Raw genomic sequence first — 15476 nt, forward strand, 5'->3', positions numbered from 1 at the left:
ACCTATAAATCACAATAAATGACTTAAAAAAGCAAAGCAGAGCAGTGGGTTTAAAAATTGATAAGAAGAGAAGTAATCTTCAGCAGTCTGCGGAAGGAAACAGCTGTTCACATTTAAGAAAGAGGCAAATAAGTATGGCAGAATACGGCTACATTGGGCAGGCAGAGACCGAAGATCTGAACTACGAGAGTAAAATAACTAGAAAACTAAGATTGGAGTTATGCGCATTTGGCAGGTAATCTGAGGTCATGAATAGCAGCTTACAAATATTACCAAAAAGAAAAGTATGCAACAGATGTATCTGACCGGTACTCACCTATGGGTATAAAATCTGGAAGCTAACGAAAAGGGTTCACATTAATAGGAAGACAACATAGCTATGGAAAGGAAAATGACAGGAATAAGGTTAAGATACAGGAAAAGAACAAAGTAGGTGAGGCAACCAACCCGAATTAGTGACATCCTAGTCACAATCAATAAGAAATGGGCTTGGGGAGAACAATGTTGTGAAGACAAGAACACCGATGGTCGTTAAGTGTAACGCACTGAATACCAAGAGTTGGCAAGGGCAACAGGAGGCGGCAGAAAGTTCGCTGTGCGGATCAGATCGCATTTGTGGGGATTAGATGGCCGCAGTTGGCCCAGTACAGGGTTAAATGGCTGATATGGGTAAGGCATTTGTCCTGCAGTCGGCGTAGTCAGGCTGATGGTGATGATGAATGGAGATTGTTGTGCTTGATGACGGCTTTTAGGAACAAATGCACCTAGCGCCTAGAGAGCGCCTATAATATTTTGATTACAGTTGTTTACGCTTTTTAGAAGGTAGTGTGTGCATTGCAGATATAAATTTTTAATCTCCGATAGTTATGGTAACCTGTCTTTGCAATATAATCAGTGCCGCATTTACCGAGTATCGACAAAGTAAAGCCCTAACTGTGATGACATGGAAAAAACCATTTGTTGTCACAATGTATAATGTGGCGTGATTGCTCGCAGTGATGCGAGGCTAAACGCGGTGTATAAGTATCGATTCCAGCGCTTTTGTTGTTTATATACACCAAAAAAGAGATGCTGTCACATTTCTCGTCCTAATTGAAAGCGCTTAATCGCTGTATCTTCACCTCGCCAGCGAGTGTGCAGAAGAAGGCTGCATCGCAGGGCCCCACCTCATTGCACTAATGTCAAGCAAAAAAAAAAGAGTGAAAGACTGCCTTAATCGTTTATTCATGCAAAATGCTTTATGTTGTGAGTCCTGTAGCAAGCATCAGCAAACACTAGCTGCTGCAATCCCTTGGGCACCAAGATCTGACAATACTGTGCAACATATGGACAGTCAAACAAGCAGCTGAGTCCCAGCTCTTCTTAAGCTTCAACAGCACAATAACGACAAGAATAACGGCTTCAGCAGAATGCTTGCATTGTTATTCTCGAATCAGCACTGCGGGGCTGCGTTCGTAAACTTCTGCAGCTGACGCAAAGCAAAGTTCTGCCTTCGGTTAGGGGGGGGGTCTCAAAATGCGAGCCACAGGCGACAAAGCGAGCTGACGCAAAAAGCCGCAAGTCGCTGGAAGCACACATTGCACACGAAACTCCGGCAAAATAAACTGTCAGCACACCTGTGCAGAGGAGACAAAAGTATATTCTTCTATCCATGCGTGTCATTGTTCCCACTTAGGTGAACAAAGAAGATAACACTCCTAGAAGGCAGCACGTGACCCTACGTGGCACCGGGTGTAGGGTAGGAGGACGGAATAGATCTTTGCAGGAACATGAGGGAGGCTCTGTTCACCTGTTTTTTAATAATTGCTTTAATGGTGGCACCAGGCCACTCTTCTCGACTTCTGGGAGGGTGGAGAATCCATGATCCATACGGAAGTCATAAGTACGCCCAACTTGCACTTTTTGCGCTGACTGGCCGAAGAAACGCGGGTGGTATTCCAGGCATCGCCATTCGGCTTCATCATGTCGCATCGCAGGTAAGAAACCGCCCTCACGCGGATGCTTATATTTACCTGAAATCTGCCACCTCAGAGCATATTTAAATAACCGTTAGCCATTCGATTTGGTTGCAAGCGTTCCATATGTGGTCTACTTCTGTCCTGTTAATATAAATGACTCTAGTCCTAAAGTATCTCTAGACGAGGTTTCGTGTTTGTTCAGAATCACCGCAAATCAGCGCCGCGTGCCCGGAGTTCTCGTGCCTTTTAAAATCATAAATTGTTTCCACCAATCCTAGATGCTTTGCAGTGAATGACCTTTATTCTCACCTTGCGGAGAACACAGAACAAAGACAAGACATACATGTCACACTATGCGATGTCGAAAATCAACTTATATTTTTAAGCTGCTAGGTTTGTCTCAATTGTGCAAAGTTAATATGAATAACGCAAATGCCGTTGTCAGAATATGTTTAATGCCTTCCACGCGTTCTTCTGTAGATTCAAAAAAGGCATGCATTAAATACGCATAGCTGCTAAGGAAACAACTGAAAAAAAATTGTGTTCCTTTCACATCATTCACATTGCACTTTTTGCAGCGCATTCGGTTGCCACCTTTAGCATTTATAAATCGACGCTGGAAAAATCTTGATTTTTCTCTTAGCACTTCATTGCTGCCTTTTTATGGAAAGGAGTTGCGCCAGAGTGAATTCTTCTATTTAACCAGATCATGTAATTTGGTGTCGTGTACCTCAAAGTTTTTTTTTAATCTTGAATGTAATTTTTTCAGACGTAACTCGCAAATGTATTACGTTTGCCCCTGTGTCTGAGCGAACACATCTTACATGTTGAAGGGCAATGCACTGTGTACTGTACTGAACGGATAAAACTGGGTGTTCAAGAGCTATTTCAGAATTATTATATGGCTTATAAGTTAAGATGAAAGATGTGTGTCTATTGTTTATTTTGTGTTCTTTTAAATATATCCGCTCAGCTCTATCTCCCGCCTGAATCCTGGCTTTTAAAATATTTCACGACGAATGGTAGCAGGAAGGGCTACCCGCTGATGACAAGTAGCAGTGGTGTCTTGGTAATTGTTCACTGTGTAATCCTAACACCTAAAATAAACGTCAGCGCAAACATTTTCTTGTAACGATGCGACATCTAATTACAAATATTTCATCTGCTTTGAATGCAGGGGCACTTCCTTCAACCCTGTATCTAAGAACCGCTACTGCTGTCCACTTAAGCAATCAGATTTTGATAAACAGGTGCAAAAGCTTTTAAATACACTGCACTAAAAGTACATAGCTTTCTGCAAGCCTTAAAATCTGTGCCAAGAAAGATGCGACAAACGTTGTTTTTTTTATATGCAATGAATATTTTCCGTAACTAAGAGCTGCGCAGAAACGTTTACAGCACCACTGATGAAAGAAATCTAGGCGAGATACTTAACACAAAGCAAGAAAATACAAACTTCAAATGAAACATTTTAAATCTCAATGTTACTCTTAACATCTACGCATCTCCTGTAAGTTTTCAGAGCGAAATCCAGCCATAAAAATTGCCACTGATCTAGGACGAGCTAGGGGCACAGATTCTTTTCCCAAGAGTCCTGCTGTGTGCTAGTTTCCTTCAAGTTTTCCATTTCGTCACCAGGCCTTGTACCACACCAGCGAATGCTGCAGAACGCTCGGTGGCAGAGCATATAACGAAGAGCTACAAGATATATCCTAGACAATTTAAACACATTGATGGGAAAGCTAAACTCATCAGGAAACTACAAATATCTCAACACTGACATTCAATTACAGCTTCTGCTTGTTTCTTTGCATACTGATCATCTCATCAGGCTTTTCGCATCGCAGCTACTCCCAGTAATTATGAGCACTTGTTCTGCGAAGGCACCCGGCGTCTCGTCAAAACTAAAGAAATTTAGTTTTTAAATATTATATAACAGTGAGCCTGCCCAAACCTTTATCCAGATGTGTGGATTATTGTGATCATTGGTATGCGAGGACAATTATTACAAGTGGCTGTGACGCAGAAATTGTGCTGAACGGGGAGAAAGTGTGCAACTATGGGAAAAAACTAAATTATGTACGAAATAAGCTATGTGCTCTGAAAATTTTCCACGCATACAAGAAGTCCGTGACAGCGATGCAATATACATAAATCGATTAATCAGTCGTCTTATGTTCCGGAAACAGCCAAAAAGAATTGTGTATTACAGTGGTAGACTGCCCAAGAGGGCTTTTCTGAAACACAATAGCCTAACCTCTTGCACGCAAGAAAAACACTGGAAATATATCGTACTGCTGACCTAATCTCAGTGAATAATATTTCTGATGATCACTTGAACACTAAATGCTGACTCCGCGAGTCCTAGTTCTACGAATGTCCTGCAAGGAAGGCGAGCGCTTTAAGGTACGGACACACTGGCGGAATACGGCGCGGGGCGCGGCAGCGGAGGCAAGACGCTTGCTGCGAAAACGGCTGCGGCGCCGAGTTCATCTGCGGCGCAGCGAATTGGTCGAGGAGCTATTTTCGGCGCCTTACCGCGTGCCGCTGAGCGGGGAGACCAATGAGAGGCGTGTGGCTTAGTCACGTGTAGAGCGTATGGGCCGCCACCTCTTGGCTCCTACTAAAGTAACATGAAAGGGGCGGCGGCAGAGCCGCGCGCGCTCCTGCAGAATGGCAAACCTTGACCGGTTTGGCACGGAGGGAGCTTATCGCTGTGGCGCTTTCCTGCATATTCCTTGCCGCCACATCTCTGTCTGTTTCTTTGGCGGGGGCTGTGCCACTCGTTTTGTAGCGAGAGCTACATTAGCCGCAGTTTCGTCGTTTCGCTGTGGACCTTCGGGACCACTTGTGCGCATGCGCGAGGAGCCGAGTGACGTCACAGCCACGCAGCTGGAGCGCCGTGCACCGCGCCGCTCGCCTCTGACCGAGAGGAGACACCGAGTGACGTCACAGCTGCCGGAGCCGCGTGCCGACGCCGCTCGCCTCCGACCGAGAGAGAGACTGCGCATGCGCGACACGCAGCTGGCGCGCCGTACTCTACTGCGCATGCGCGGGAAGGGGAGGAGGACTGTCGTGTTGTATAAATGATGGTGATGCGGCGGTGGAAAAAAATTGCTGAGAGCCTAGCTCTGTTAGGACATGATATACGTAGCGAAAGGGCGGTGACTTCTGGATCGGAAGAGTGCATTCACTAAATGCTCCTTTATTCACGACTAAACCATGAGCCGTCGTGGCGGAGTGGTAACGTCTCCGGTTCAAACTCTAAATGCCCTCATTCGATTCCCAGCCTTGGCACAGTTTTTCTTTTCTTCAGTAAGTGTGCGGGGTTTCAGTGGCTCCCATAGATGCCGCCTCCGAACACGTTGGTTAGCGGTTAAGCGTGTAAGGGCGAGTAAGGCCGGCGAGGCGCACGGTGTGACGTCATGCCAGATGGCGCGGGGAGCGCGCGGCGTCCGCCCAGCTGTGGCGGTTGCTAGGCAACGGCTCGAAGTCTTTCTCTGTGCCTCCTGGGAGCACCGCCACAGCGAAAGCGCAAGCTCGTGGCCAGTAAAGCTTTCGCTTTTAAAAAAATGGCAGTGGCTTAGCTCAGCAATGCCAGGATATATGTAGCGAGAGCTGCAGAGCTCAGCCGCTGCGCGCCGCGTGTGGGGTCGTGTCGATAAAATGGTCATGTGTGGCTGTGTCTATAAATGTTGAGGTGATACGACTCGGCGTATCACAACCGCTTAGTATGGGTGACGAAAACGAAACTCCAGCCGCCGCTATGTGGCAGTATCGTCAGGAGAAGATCAATTTTTCGGACCCAGAAGTTTTTGCCTGGCACTTCGCCGCTCTGCAGAGAAAGAACAAACATCAGAAAGCCAACGAGCGGTGAAGACGCCTGGGCAAAGAAAACAACGTCTTACCAAGCGGAGACGTCATCAGGCGCATAGCAGCTCGCATGGCTCCTTCTCAAGAAAATTAAGATGAAGCAATGGCAACATCATCCTCATCAACAACAATTGAAAACGAGGATGTAAAACTATTCATTTAACTTACCACGTGATTATACCAGGGGGAAACTGCAGCTCTCGCCACGTATATCCTGGCATAGCTGAGCTAAGCCACTGTCAATTTTTTTCCCGCTCGTGTGTTGGCACCTTTACGATGCAACCTTCATTTGGCTGTCCTGACCCGCAACTATTTGTTGACATTCGGTATTCTAAGACTAAACCCTTGGCCACGGTGCAACAATCACAGTAATAATTTTTACAAGAACACTCGCTGGAATGAAACTGTTTTCATGGTAATAAGCTACGATAATTTTAAGCAGAAAGTGGATGGCCGCACTGAAATGTTATTTCGCTTTGGGACTTACAACACCGTAACCACCGCCGACAGCGACTCGTTATAAAGAGCGACGAACCGTCGCCATTGCACTAAAATTTAGGCATCGCTGTATGCCCTATTGAGGTCTCCAAGATCGTAGCACACTTGATCCTGGTGGCAAACTTAGTGGCACGTAGCTAGAGTCGTACGTTTCAAGGAGAAAGGCCAGTGTAATGCTTTTTTATAATGACAAGCATTAGTTTTGTTTTGTAAACAGATTCCCCGAACTAAATATTTTTATTTCATCAAAATTGTATAACACAATTTTGCAACAAAGTTGCCACATCAAGATTGAACGTCAGCAAAATCGTCTGTTACTGTTTTACAAATTACAAATAAAACGATGCTATGCATTATTCGCACTGATAATCTGGGGCGGATGCGTTTTTCTCATAATGCAGGAGCGACGTCCTAAAAGTGCAGCTAAAAAATTTTTACACTAAATGCTCAATGGTAAAAGAATGCCACTGCCGTCAAGGTACCTTTATGTTTTGTGTGGCAGCAAGAACAGAGCTGACCTTCTAAATGCCATTTTTTTATGTTGTAGATGGTGTCAGGAGTGAAGTACAGTCTTAGTTTTGATCTGGTTCCTCTAAGCTGCACCGGCCGCAAGGTAAGTTTGAGAGTGTACACAAACTATTACTCGCGGGTAATGAACACCAATCCGGTATATCAAAACGATTAAAGGATCCCCACTGCTTCGCGCTTTGCAGTAGGCAGTTGCTGTTCTGTTTGACAGGGATCAGTACAAACAGTAAGCAGGATCAGAAGGCTGCCGTTCCCGAGCCAGCGGTATTCTCTGCGTCGTTCGTCCGAAAGGCACCGGTATGTTGCTTCGCCCTCGAGCGCCGTCGGCAGTATGAGGAATATAAAAAAAGTTAAGCGGATACCGTCGCCTTCGAGTCGCCGCCACCCACCACTCACCCAACTCGGCAAAACCACAGACTAGCACCCGCATAAAATCACCATACATATTCCCTGAGGGCTCACTCACATTCACTCTCATCACCACCCACACTCACATCGAGTCATTCACACCCCCAAACGTGACTGACAGAGACGAAATGCGGGCACTCATGAGTGAGTAGGACGACCTATGTATCGAAAGAAAATTCCTCCCGTCAAGCGAAATAATGCGCGCTCGATCCTTCATTCATAAGGCAGACACCACTGTGTTTACGCAGGAGGTCGCGGTATTTAATGTCGGTCGCCATTGAATGACGGCACAATTAGTCCGGCGCTCAGGCACTCTTCGATGACGACAAACGTAGAGAAAGTGACGTAAAATAAATTATTCCGCCTTTCGCACTACAATTTTGTGCCGCAACACGGGAGCTGCCGAAGCAGAAACTCAACCGCAGCCTAGCATTCCACATCGAGGACGCACCAGGCTGGTCTATCTAGCGTGGTGCTGATAGGAACCAAAGGCGGGGCAGAATTGGCAATCTGTTACGAACGCACGCATTATGCACGTGCGCGAGAAAGAGAGCCTGAAAAAAAGAAAAACTATAGGAGCTGAGATAAATACACATTTTCGTGTATGAATAAGAAAAATGCTAATTATATGGTGCGCCAACTGGGAGTGGAGGAACAGTGATGGAATGACAATACTCTTTTTTCTTTGTTAAACGCACTCGAGCTAGCCAGATATAAGACCGATGCACCTACACGACACTAGCCACGCCGGTCCGTCGTCATCTCGGCAGATTTTCTCACGCACCCTGCATGACACCAGACCAACGACGGCAATAGCTTGACCAGCGATCAAATATTGTCGCTTGAGGCCATCGGAACCAAAATATATCCGGTTACAGAAATCTCGAATAGGCAGTTAAGCGGCCGAAAGTTTCTGCGCCACCCCAGCGACGTCGCGAGTAGCGGGCTGCTATGACGAGTTTTAATGTGCAGCGCCCACAAGTACTAGTGCCTACACCACGGGTTTTCAGTGTTCAGGAGTAGTCGTATTTCGGTAATCACCGGAGGCCCACGCCCTGTGCAACCGAAAGAAATGGTTTGCCTTTTCATAGACCAGATAATCAGCGCAACGTGAGTTACCATTCTGCCTGCAGGCCAACTCGGGACGCAGAAGTATGAGTTAGAGAGTGGGTGACTCTAGAAATTACATTTTTTTAGCCATTGCCGAGATCAACCGCCCCAGTGGGTACTACCTGCGCGTGCTGCAGGGCCTCATCTTAGAACGCTGTAACCGGGTGCAGTCCTGGGTGCAGTCCTTTGGTAAAATATGTCTTCTTATGCAGACCGTTTACGGAGATATCCCTTATTAAAGATACATGCCAAATTCTAGCGGAAGTAACCTTTGCTTCTATTTTGTATTTGTGATAACACTGGCCAAAAAATGCTAATGCGTTTTACGTTCACGTTCGGAAAGCAGCCAGTAGAAAACACTTGCAAAAATCTCAAAATCTTGCCAAGCCTGGTGCAGTTTACTCACGAATTTAGGCATTATTGTTATTTGGAGTTTTTATGCATTTATAGAGCAGAATAGACTGATCAAACTAACCGGTTGTAAATTGTGCTCTGGTATAACTTTCTCAGTAGCTACCTAAAAAGAAGGATTGCTAACATGTTGTTCGCGCATGCAATCAGCTGGAAGCGCTAATGCTATGCAAGGTCAATTGGATGACTTACCTGCGTTATTAATGGTGGCCGAAAGCACTATTTCACCTTTGCCACGAGCACAGCCCTCCCACTTTTTTGCCCGCTCGCTCTTCTCGTAATGGAAGTCACCATCAGCCGTAGTTTCTGTGTAATTGTTGATGAGCTGCGCTATTTTAGTTGCTAAAAAATTCATCACGCAACGCAGACCGCAACGTGCGAACTTAAGAGGCATATTTGAGCGCAAAATAGCAGCTCGCTTTCAGAGCACTTATTATACATTTCTAAACCAAGGAGGTAAGTCCTTAGAGCGTGTGTATAAAAACAGTGCGGACACTTACGGGTTTGAAGATGCCCATAGAAAAGTTCACCGCATTCGTCGTAGTGGAATCCTTTCTATTAGTACCGGCCGCGGGACAATTATTTCTGCCTATCTAGTTTCAGCACGCTCGCCAGGTCAAAGAGAGACAGATAAGTGGTAGAGGAAAGGCAGGGAGGTTAACCAGTAAAATTTTCCGGTTGGCTACCCTGCACTGGGGGAGAGGGATGAGCGGGGCGTTAAAGAATAAGCAGTAGTAGAGAAATGCGGTTTGCAGCAAGAACGACAGGTAATGCCACATGCACTGTAAGTCACAGGCCGCCACAGCTGTAGCCTGCACACATTGAGGACTGCCGACTGCTGCGACCTAAGTATGAGACTGAGGGCCCTCCATCACAAGGCAGCGCCGACGTTTCAGTGTCCAGAAAGGCTGCTTGCCGTTGAGGCTGATAATGTTGATGACAACGTAAGCAGGGGACTTCTCAGAAGGATGAGGCTGAAGGATGCGTTGTGCCAGCTATTGGACAGCTGCAAGCACTCCATTCAACAAATCCAGCATCTGCAGTGCATTTTGTTCAGCTGGCATGTGCATGCTAGAAAGCAACACACGCATGGCATTCACGATTGGTTTTAGCATTTCAATCACTTGCTCGTCTGCGAGCTGGTCCGGTTTCTGACCTACTACCCAACCAGCAGTAGGCTCAACAAACTGGGTGCGTGGCGCTGGGGTGGGTGCTAGGTGCTTCGGGAGCGATGGCCAAATCACTTGCCGTTCACGGTCTTGGACCGGAGTTGTGACTTGTGCTTGATTAGCAATGGGTTCGGGACTTTGAGTACGCAAAACCTGCTTGGTCACTACGGGTGTGTGTATCTCAGCCAGGGATGGCAAAGGCCCGTCAGCGACAACCGTCTGTGCCTCACCAGTCGTATTGTTCTCAATCCTTAAAGTAGTGTGCGGAGGGGGAGGACAAGTGGCAGAAATGCTAGGACGATCATTTCACTTGCTCGCTACACTTTTAGAATGTCTGTGACGAGGGCGGCGACGTCGTCGCACCTTTGCGGCAGCTTCTCTGTGTGTGCAATTCTCTCTTGTCATTTGTTTGAGTATTGCCCTTTCCCTTTCAGGCGAGGACAATCTTTTGAGGTAGCGTCGTGAGGAAAAACGTGACTGAGCAAGAACAAATTTCCGCGGATTCATCTCAATCATCAAACCTTACTTTAGATAATCTTTATTATCACCTTCGATTTATTCTTCGCGACCACGCAAAAACGCTGAAATAAAGTATATGTCAAGTCCTCCATGACAGAATAATAACTTCCGAAATCTTAATACCACTTGCTTTCTTCCTGCCGCTTTCCACTCGCCGTTGCGCGGTTCCTCAGTCAAGAGCTCCTGTTTGACAAAATTATCCATGTGGTAAGACCACGATCAGATAAAATATACTACTTTGTGCACAACTTTCTGTCTCTACCGCTTGCGGCTGGCCTCTCCAATAGTCATTTGAATCGCGTTAGACATCACTTTCTAACTGAACGATTCTTTAGTCGGGTAATATCTGCAATATGACGTATAGGAGAACTTTAGATGCTATTCAGCAAGACGCTAGACAGAAGCCAGTTGTCAATGCTTACAATTTCATGTTTTCACTTTCAGTCACATCATCTGTATGGCCGCAGTAAACGTGGAAGGTTTGACTCCGTGTTTTGCATAATGGCAGAGGTAAGGAAATATTTTTAGAATTGTGTTGCTTCTTCTTTTTGCAAATGGCTGGGAATATAGGACACCCGAAGAAAGGGCAATGAAAACGAACATTAAACAGTGGGGAAATCATATTTCTATGCGTTCGCAAAACACGCGACATTTACTTTCAGTTACTGCGTCCTCCCATACCTTGTCTCTTAGAACAAGCCTATCCTCTGCACAGGGCATTTCGTGCGTGCTCAGTACAACTGTAACACTAGAAGACTTTCTAACAGTTCAACGATTGTCTGGTGGTTATGCTTGTGCAGACTGGTGTCGAATACGAAGAGGCCTTTATTTCTTGCTGTCAGCAGGATTCAAATTATGTGCAACGTGGTTAGAAGCTAACGTATACTTAGAACACTATCCTTTCACGAGCGTGCAAATTGATTGGCAGCGGAATAAGGGCATAAGTCACATTTTTTAGCCTGTGCGAGATGTGTGTTTTATCTTCTATTGCGCCAGAGTACTATAAGTCTGATATTTCTCAACTAACACAGGAAGTTAACGTGAAAGCCTTAATAAACTGCTTTTGTGCCAAGCCTACATGGCGTTATAAAGAAGTGAAGGTTGATGTGTGCATGGAAATTAATCTTAGAATGGAGAAAACTAGAGCTGCGAGCTCCAACTTTTTTTTCAGTGCTCTATCGTTTTTTTTTTGCATTATTTAAACTCCGCCTTTATGTTCACACTTCGTTGAAAGACACAACCAACGTGACCCTTCTCCGGAGTCACATAAACGTCATGATAATTGAGGCATTATTATCAGGATGGAGTGCATTGCTTTCCTTCAGGTTGTTGTGTACTGCCGTATAAAAAACAATTGTGCTTGTAACAAGAATTATACATTGTCCTCATATTGGCACAACATATATACTGCTATCTAATGGACTACCTTGCCCGTAACACCTTTGAAAATACAAAAAATAAATTCGCCGGTTGCCCACTACGGCAACGCGATAATGAAATCTTAAGCGATTGAACTTTTTTAACCGGAATAGCGCTCGAAGCAAGAGAATAAAACAAAACATACACACAGGAGTGCTTTCATTGCCGAATGGAGTTCACGTCAACATTTTCTCTTTGATCACAAGCATTGAGTTTTAAAATTTCTAGCGCAGGAATGGTCACCCTGAAAAAATAAAGCAGACGTCCATATCCTGCTACATAATCCGACCAAATGCCACCAGTATGCTATAAAGCATGGACGGGGCCGTCATAATACCATGCTCTCATATCAGAGAGCAGTCAACAGCTGTTGTGGGCAGGCGGAGCTGCAAATTTTCCTTAATTACTCCCGGCTGCAAAGGGGTGTGGATGAAAAAGGTGCAAAGCGACCGCGAGAATGTCATGATGAATAGGTCTCAAAAAAAGAGGTCGAGGAATCCGCATCCATTGTGCAAGGAAGAAAAATAATGTCAGTTACGCTTCCAAAAGTTCAATAACTAATCTGGGTTGTACGAAACGCTCTCAAAATGAAGGTTATATTTTGGATAAATTTAATGTTCTTTTTGTATGAAAGAACGAAGTTGGTGCTATAGCGGCCCTTATTGGCATCTTCGCCCCAAGAATGTGTTTCAGTAAGGAGAAATTACACAACAAGTACGAATTACGCAGATTTGTCTTTCAGAGGAGATCCAGATTTTCTCATGAAAGCACCAATTTACATGATTTCACACGCTTCTTATCACTGCTTTGAACTTATGAAAGCGCGTACTGCAGATAGGCACACATTTTTATACACGTTGCTTGGGGGAGCCAGAGCTATCAGCTTTTGAATGAAGTGGTTCAAATTACCGAATATTGAATATCCGGCCCTTTTAGTAGTCAGCAGCTGTGCACCAAGATATTCCATGTTGTGCATTTTGGTTGTCCCGTGGAGAATAAAATTTACGAGGGGGTACCCAAATGTTTTAATTATCATCATAAAATAAAAAGCATAAAAAAGTCACTTGCAGTCGTCAACGCTTTAGTACTTCTTCACGTAGTCTCCCTGCACAGTCACACACTTTTTCGGCGTTTCTCCACGTGGTTAAAGCCCCTTTGTAGAGGTCTTCCCCTTTGATCGAAAACCACTCTTTTCGTCTTCGAAAATGGCATCTTCCCTGTCGTCAAATCGCCGACCACGAAGTTGATTCTTTTTTTGCGAAAAGAAGAAAAAGTCGCTTGGCGCCAGATGAGGCATATAAGGGGGAGCAAGAAAATCGACTTCATTCCGCACCAACCATGTCAAACTCCTTTCGGAAAGGCGCGGCTAGTTTGCGTTTGAAAAGATGTGAACAAGCGAGGTGTCCAGTGCGCAGGCACCTTATTCATGTGCATTTCAACATGAAAAACCTTCCGCGAAGCTGCGTAATTACTTAGTCCTGTCTCCGCCATCACTCTTTCCATTGTTGATCTTCTCTCGTCAAGGATAACGGCTTCCACTTTCTTCACCATGGCAAGATCATTTTTGATTGAGGGTTTACCTGCTCGTGGCTCGTCTGTCTGGGACACGTGACAACTTTGAATGTTTCTCTTCCACATCATAGCCATTTCATATGATGGGCGTTCATCCCCATAGAAAGCTTTTATTTTGTTGTGGTTCTGGCGCGCGTTGCTGCCCTTCAAAGGGACGAAATTGATAGCGCTTCGGGCTTCAATTTTGTGCATCATGCAGGTTGATGTCTTCTACAGCATGTTGAATTAAAACTGCTTCAAATAAAGGTTTGATGTTTTCTCAAGTAGGCATAGCAATGACGCTGATTATGCACAAAATGTTTCATGTAAATATCTGTAAGACTTCTTAATTATAATTAAACCTTTTGGATACCCCCTTGCAAATGCCTGGCACGTTTTCCCTCCCTTCTAGATTGCAGATTGTAATTTTTTACTTTTATAATGGGTGAACTTTATAATGGGTGAACGCAGGCGGCGCTCGTCTGCATATTTCGTTGCATAACAGGACGAATTTCAGAGTACCGCACTGCTACTAACGATTCTGCGAGAAAAGTAGGCACTGTGCATTCGTATGGTGCACAAAAAGTACTTTTTTGAAAGGCAAGCTACCGCGCTGCTGAGGAGCCTTTATATGCGACTAAAGAAGGGTGAAAAAATAGATGTTGTGGGGACCACGCTTGATATTACAATAAACATGTGCCGCAGTGTTCTTGTAGTATCTTTTAAGTACATGCAGTACACGTTACTGAATCTCCTTCTAGAGTCGTGTGGGTATCAACATTTGCAAATAAGTCGTTATGCTAGCAGGGATACTGTCGCAATAATAAAATGCACGACAAGTACTGTTACATCTTGCTCTGAAAACAAGCTTATCATGCGAAAGTTGCGGCCACAAGACAGGAGGGCTAACTTCGGGTGTCTGCATTTCTGTGCCATTTACATACGCCTCTCTTTGCCAATGGCGCATTCCGCGATTTCGACAGACAGGAAAGAGCATTGCTCCATGCGTGTGTTCTGTAACGACCACCGTTCATGAGAAAGCAATGATACCTGCAAGAAGTTTGTACTGCGCATTTTATCAGTACCAGTCGTGTATTCTTAATCATGCAATAATGCTTGCAGGAAAGTTGCCCTGAACATGTTTATCAGCACCCGTCTGCTGTTTATTAAACACGCTCACCTAATGCAGTGAGCATTTTAATGCTACAGTTCAATTTCCTCACTCCGAGTTTTAACGCAATACTGCGCTTAAATTAGGATAAAATTTGTTTTCAACTATGCGACACCTATAAATCCACCAGGGAATACCTGCCTGAACCATAGCGAGGGAGCCTTTGGGCAATTTCCGCTGTAAACGACCCGCATCTCTCTTCACTGCTGAATAAAAAACCTTGCATTCATGACAGGAATTATCCATTTACGACACACATTTTTCCACTAACTCGAACTAAATTTTTTGCTCCTTTTTTCTAGGCGATGAACTCCTGTACAGCAACTGTTCACGAAGTACCTTGGACAAATTTCATCAGTGTGGAGGACATAAAATGCTTGCAGTGAACTTTACGTCGCACTGTCACGGACTAAGTAAAGTGCAGTAAAGTTGTCAAACTTATATATGTTTCGTTGCAGTGGCCAATTTATCTTTGCCGACGTAAGAGAACTAGACGGCTTGCCAATTTGAAAGCTTGAATTTGAAATGCAGCATAGTACTTCCGCGAAGAAACAAGAATTTTCGGGCACCTCATGGAAAGAAGAGAACTGTTCTAGCAAATTAAATTCAGCACAAATTATGTTCCTTTTCAACGTTGCCTGCTGTCTCTATGTACCTGTATACTGCTAGACGCAGGCGCTGCCCTCCTCCTCACAGCCCCAGGGCGCTACGCGCTTTTCTATTTATGGAGCAAATTTCATTCAGGAATTTCACACATTTTATACAGGACTTTCAAGCATATAATTTGTCCGATATAGCGAATATTTTAAAATGCCCGAATTCGATATATCCGGGATGTACTGCATTTTTTGAGGGCCGAAA

General features: G+C 44.9%; 1 protein-coding gene across 2 annotated transcripts; it reads left to right on the plus strand.

Annotated features, from left to right (window-relative positions):
• The first annotated feature begins 1612 nt into the window (after nucleotides 1-1612).
• LOC144134802 (mialostatin-like) lies at nucleotides 1613-15242 on the plus strand. 2 transcript variants are annotated; one of them, XM_077667634.1, is made up of 4 exons: nucleotides 1692-1976; nucleotides 6877-6942; nucleotides 10919-10984; nucleotides 14918-15242. In XM_077667634.1, the coding sequence occupies exons 1-4, from the start codon at nucleotides 1770-1772 to the stop codon at nucleotides 14999-15001; spliced, it is 423 nt and encodes a 140-aa protein (XP_077523760.1). In that variant the 5' UTR covers nucleotides 1692-1769; the 3' UTR covers nucleotides 15002-15242. The 2 variants fall into 2 exon arrangements, with proteins under 2 accessions (XP_077523761.1, XP_077523760.1); XM_077667635.1 differs by lacking the exon at nucleotides 6877-6942 and having other exon boundaries at nucleotides 1613-1976.
• The last annotated feature ends 234 nt before the right edge of the window (nucleotides 15243-15476 follow it).

The sequence above is a fragment of the Amblyomma americanum genome, chromosome 5 (genome assembly GCF_052857255.1).
Source record: "Amblyomma americanum isolate KBUSLIRL-KWMA chromosome 5, ASM5285725v1, whole genome shotgun sequence".
Lineage (NCBI taxonomy): Eukaryota > Metazoa > Arthropoda > Arachnida > Ixodida > Ixodidae > Amblyomma > Amblyomma americanum.

Coding starts and splice junctions, on each gene's coding strand:
- LOC144134802 (XM_077667634.1), top strand. CDS start 1,770: ATGAGGGAGGCTCTGTTCACCTGTTTTTTAATAATTGCTTTAATGGTG. Junction 1,977..6,876: donor TTCATCATGTCGCATCGCAG/GTAAGAAACCGC, acceptor TTTATGTTGTAG/ATGGTGTCAGGAGTGAAGTA. Junction 6,943..10,918: donor TAAGCTGCACCGGCCGCAAG/GTAAGTTTGAGA, acceptor TTTCACTTTCAG/TCACATCATCTGTATGGCCG.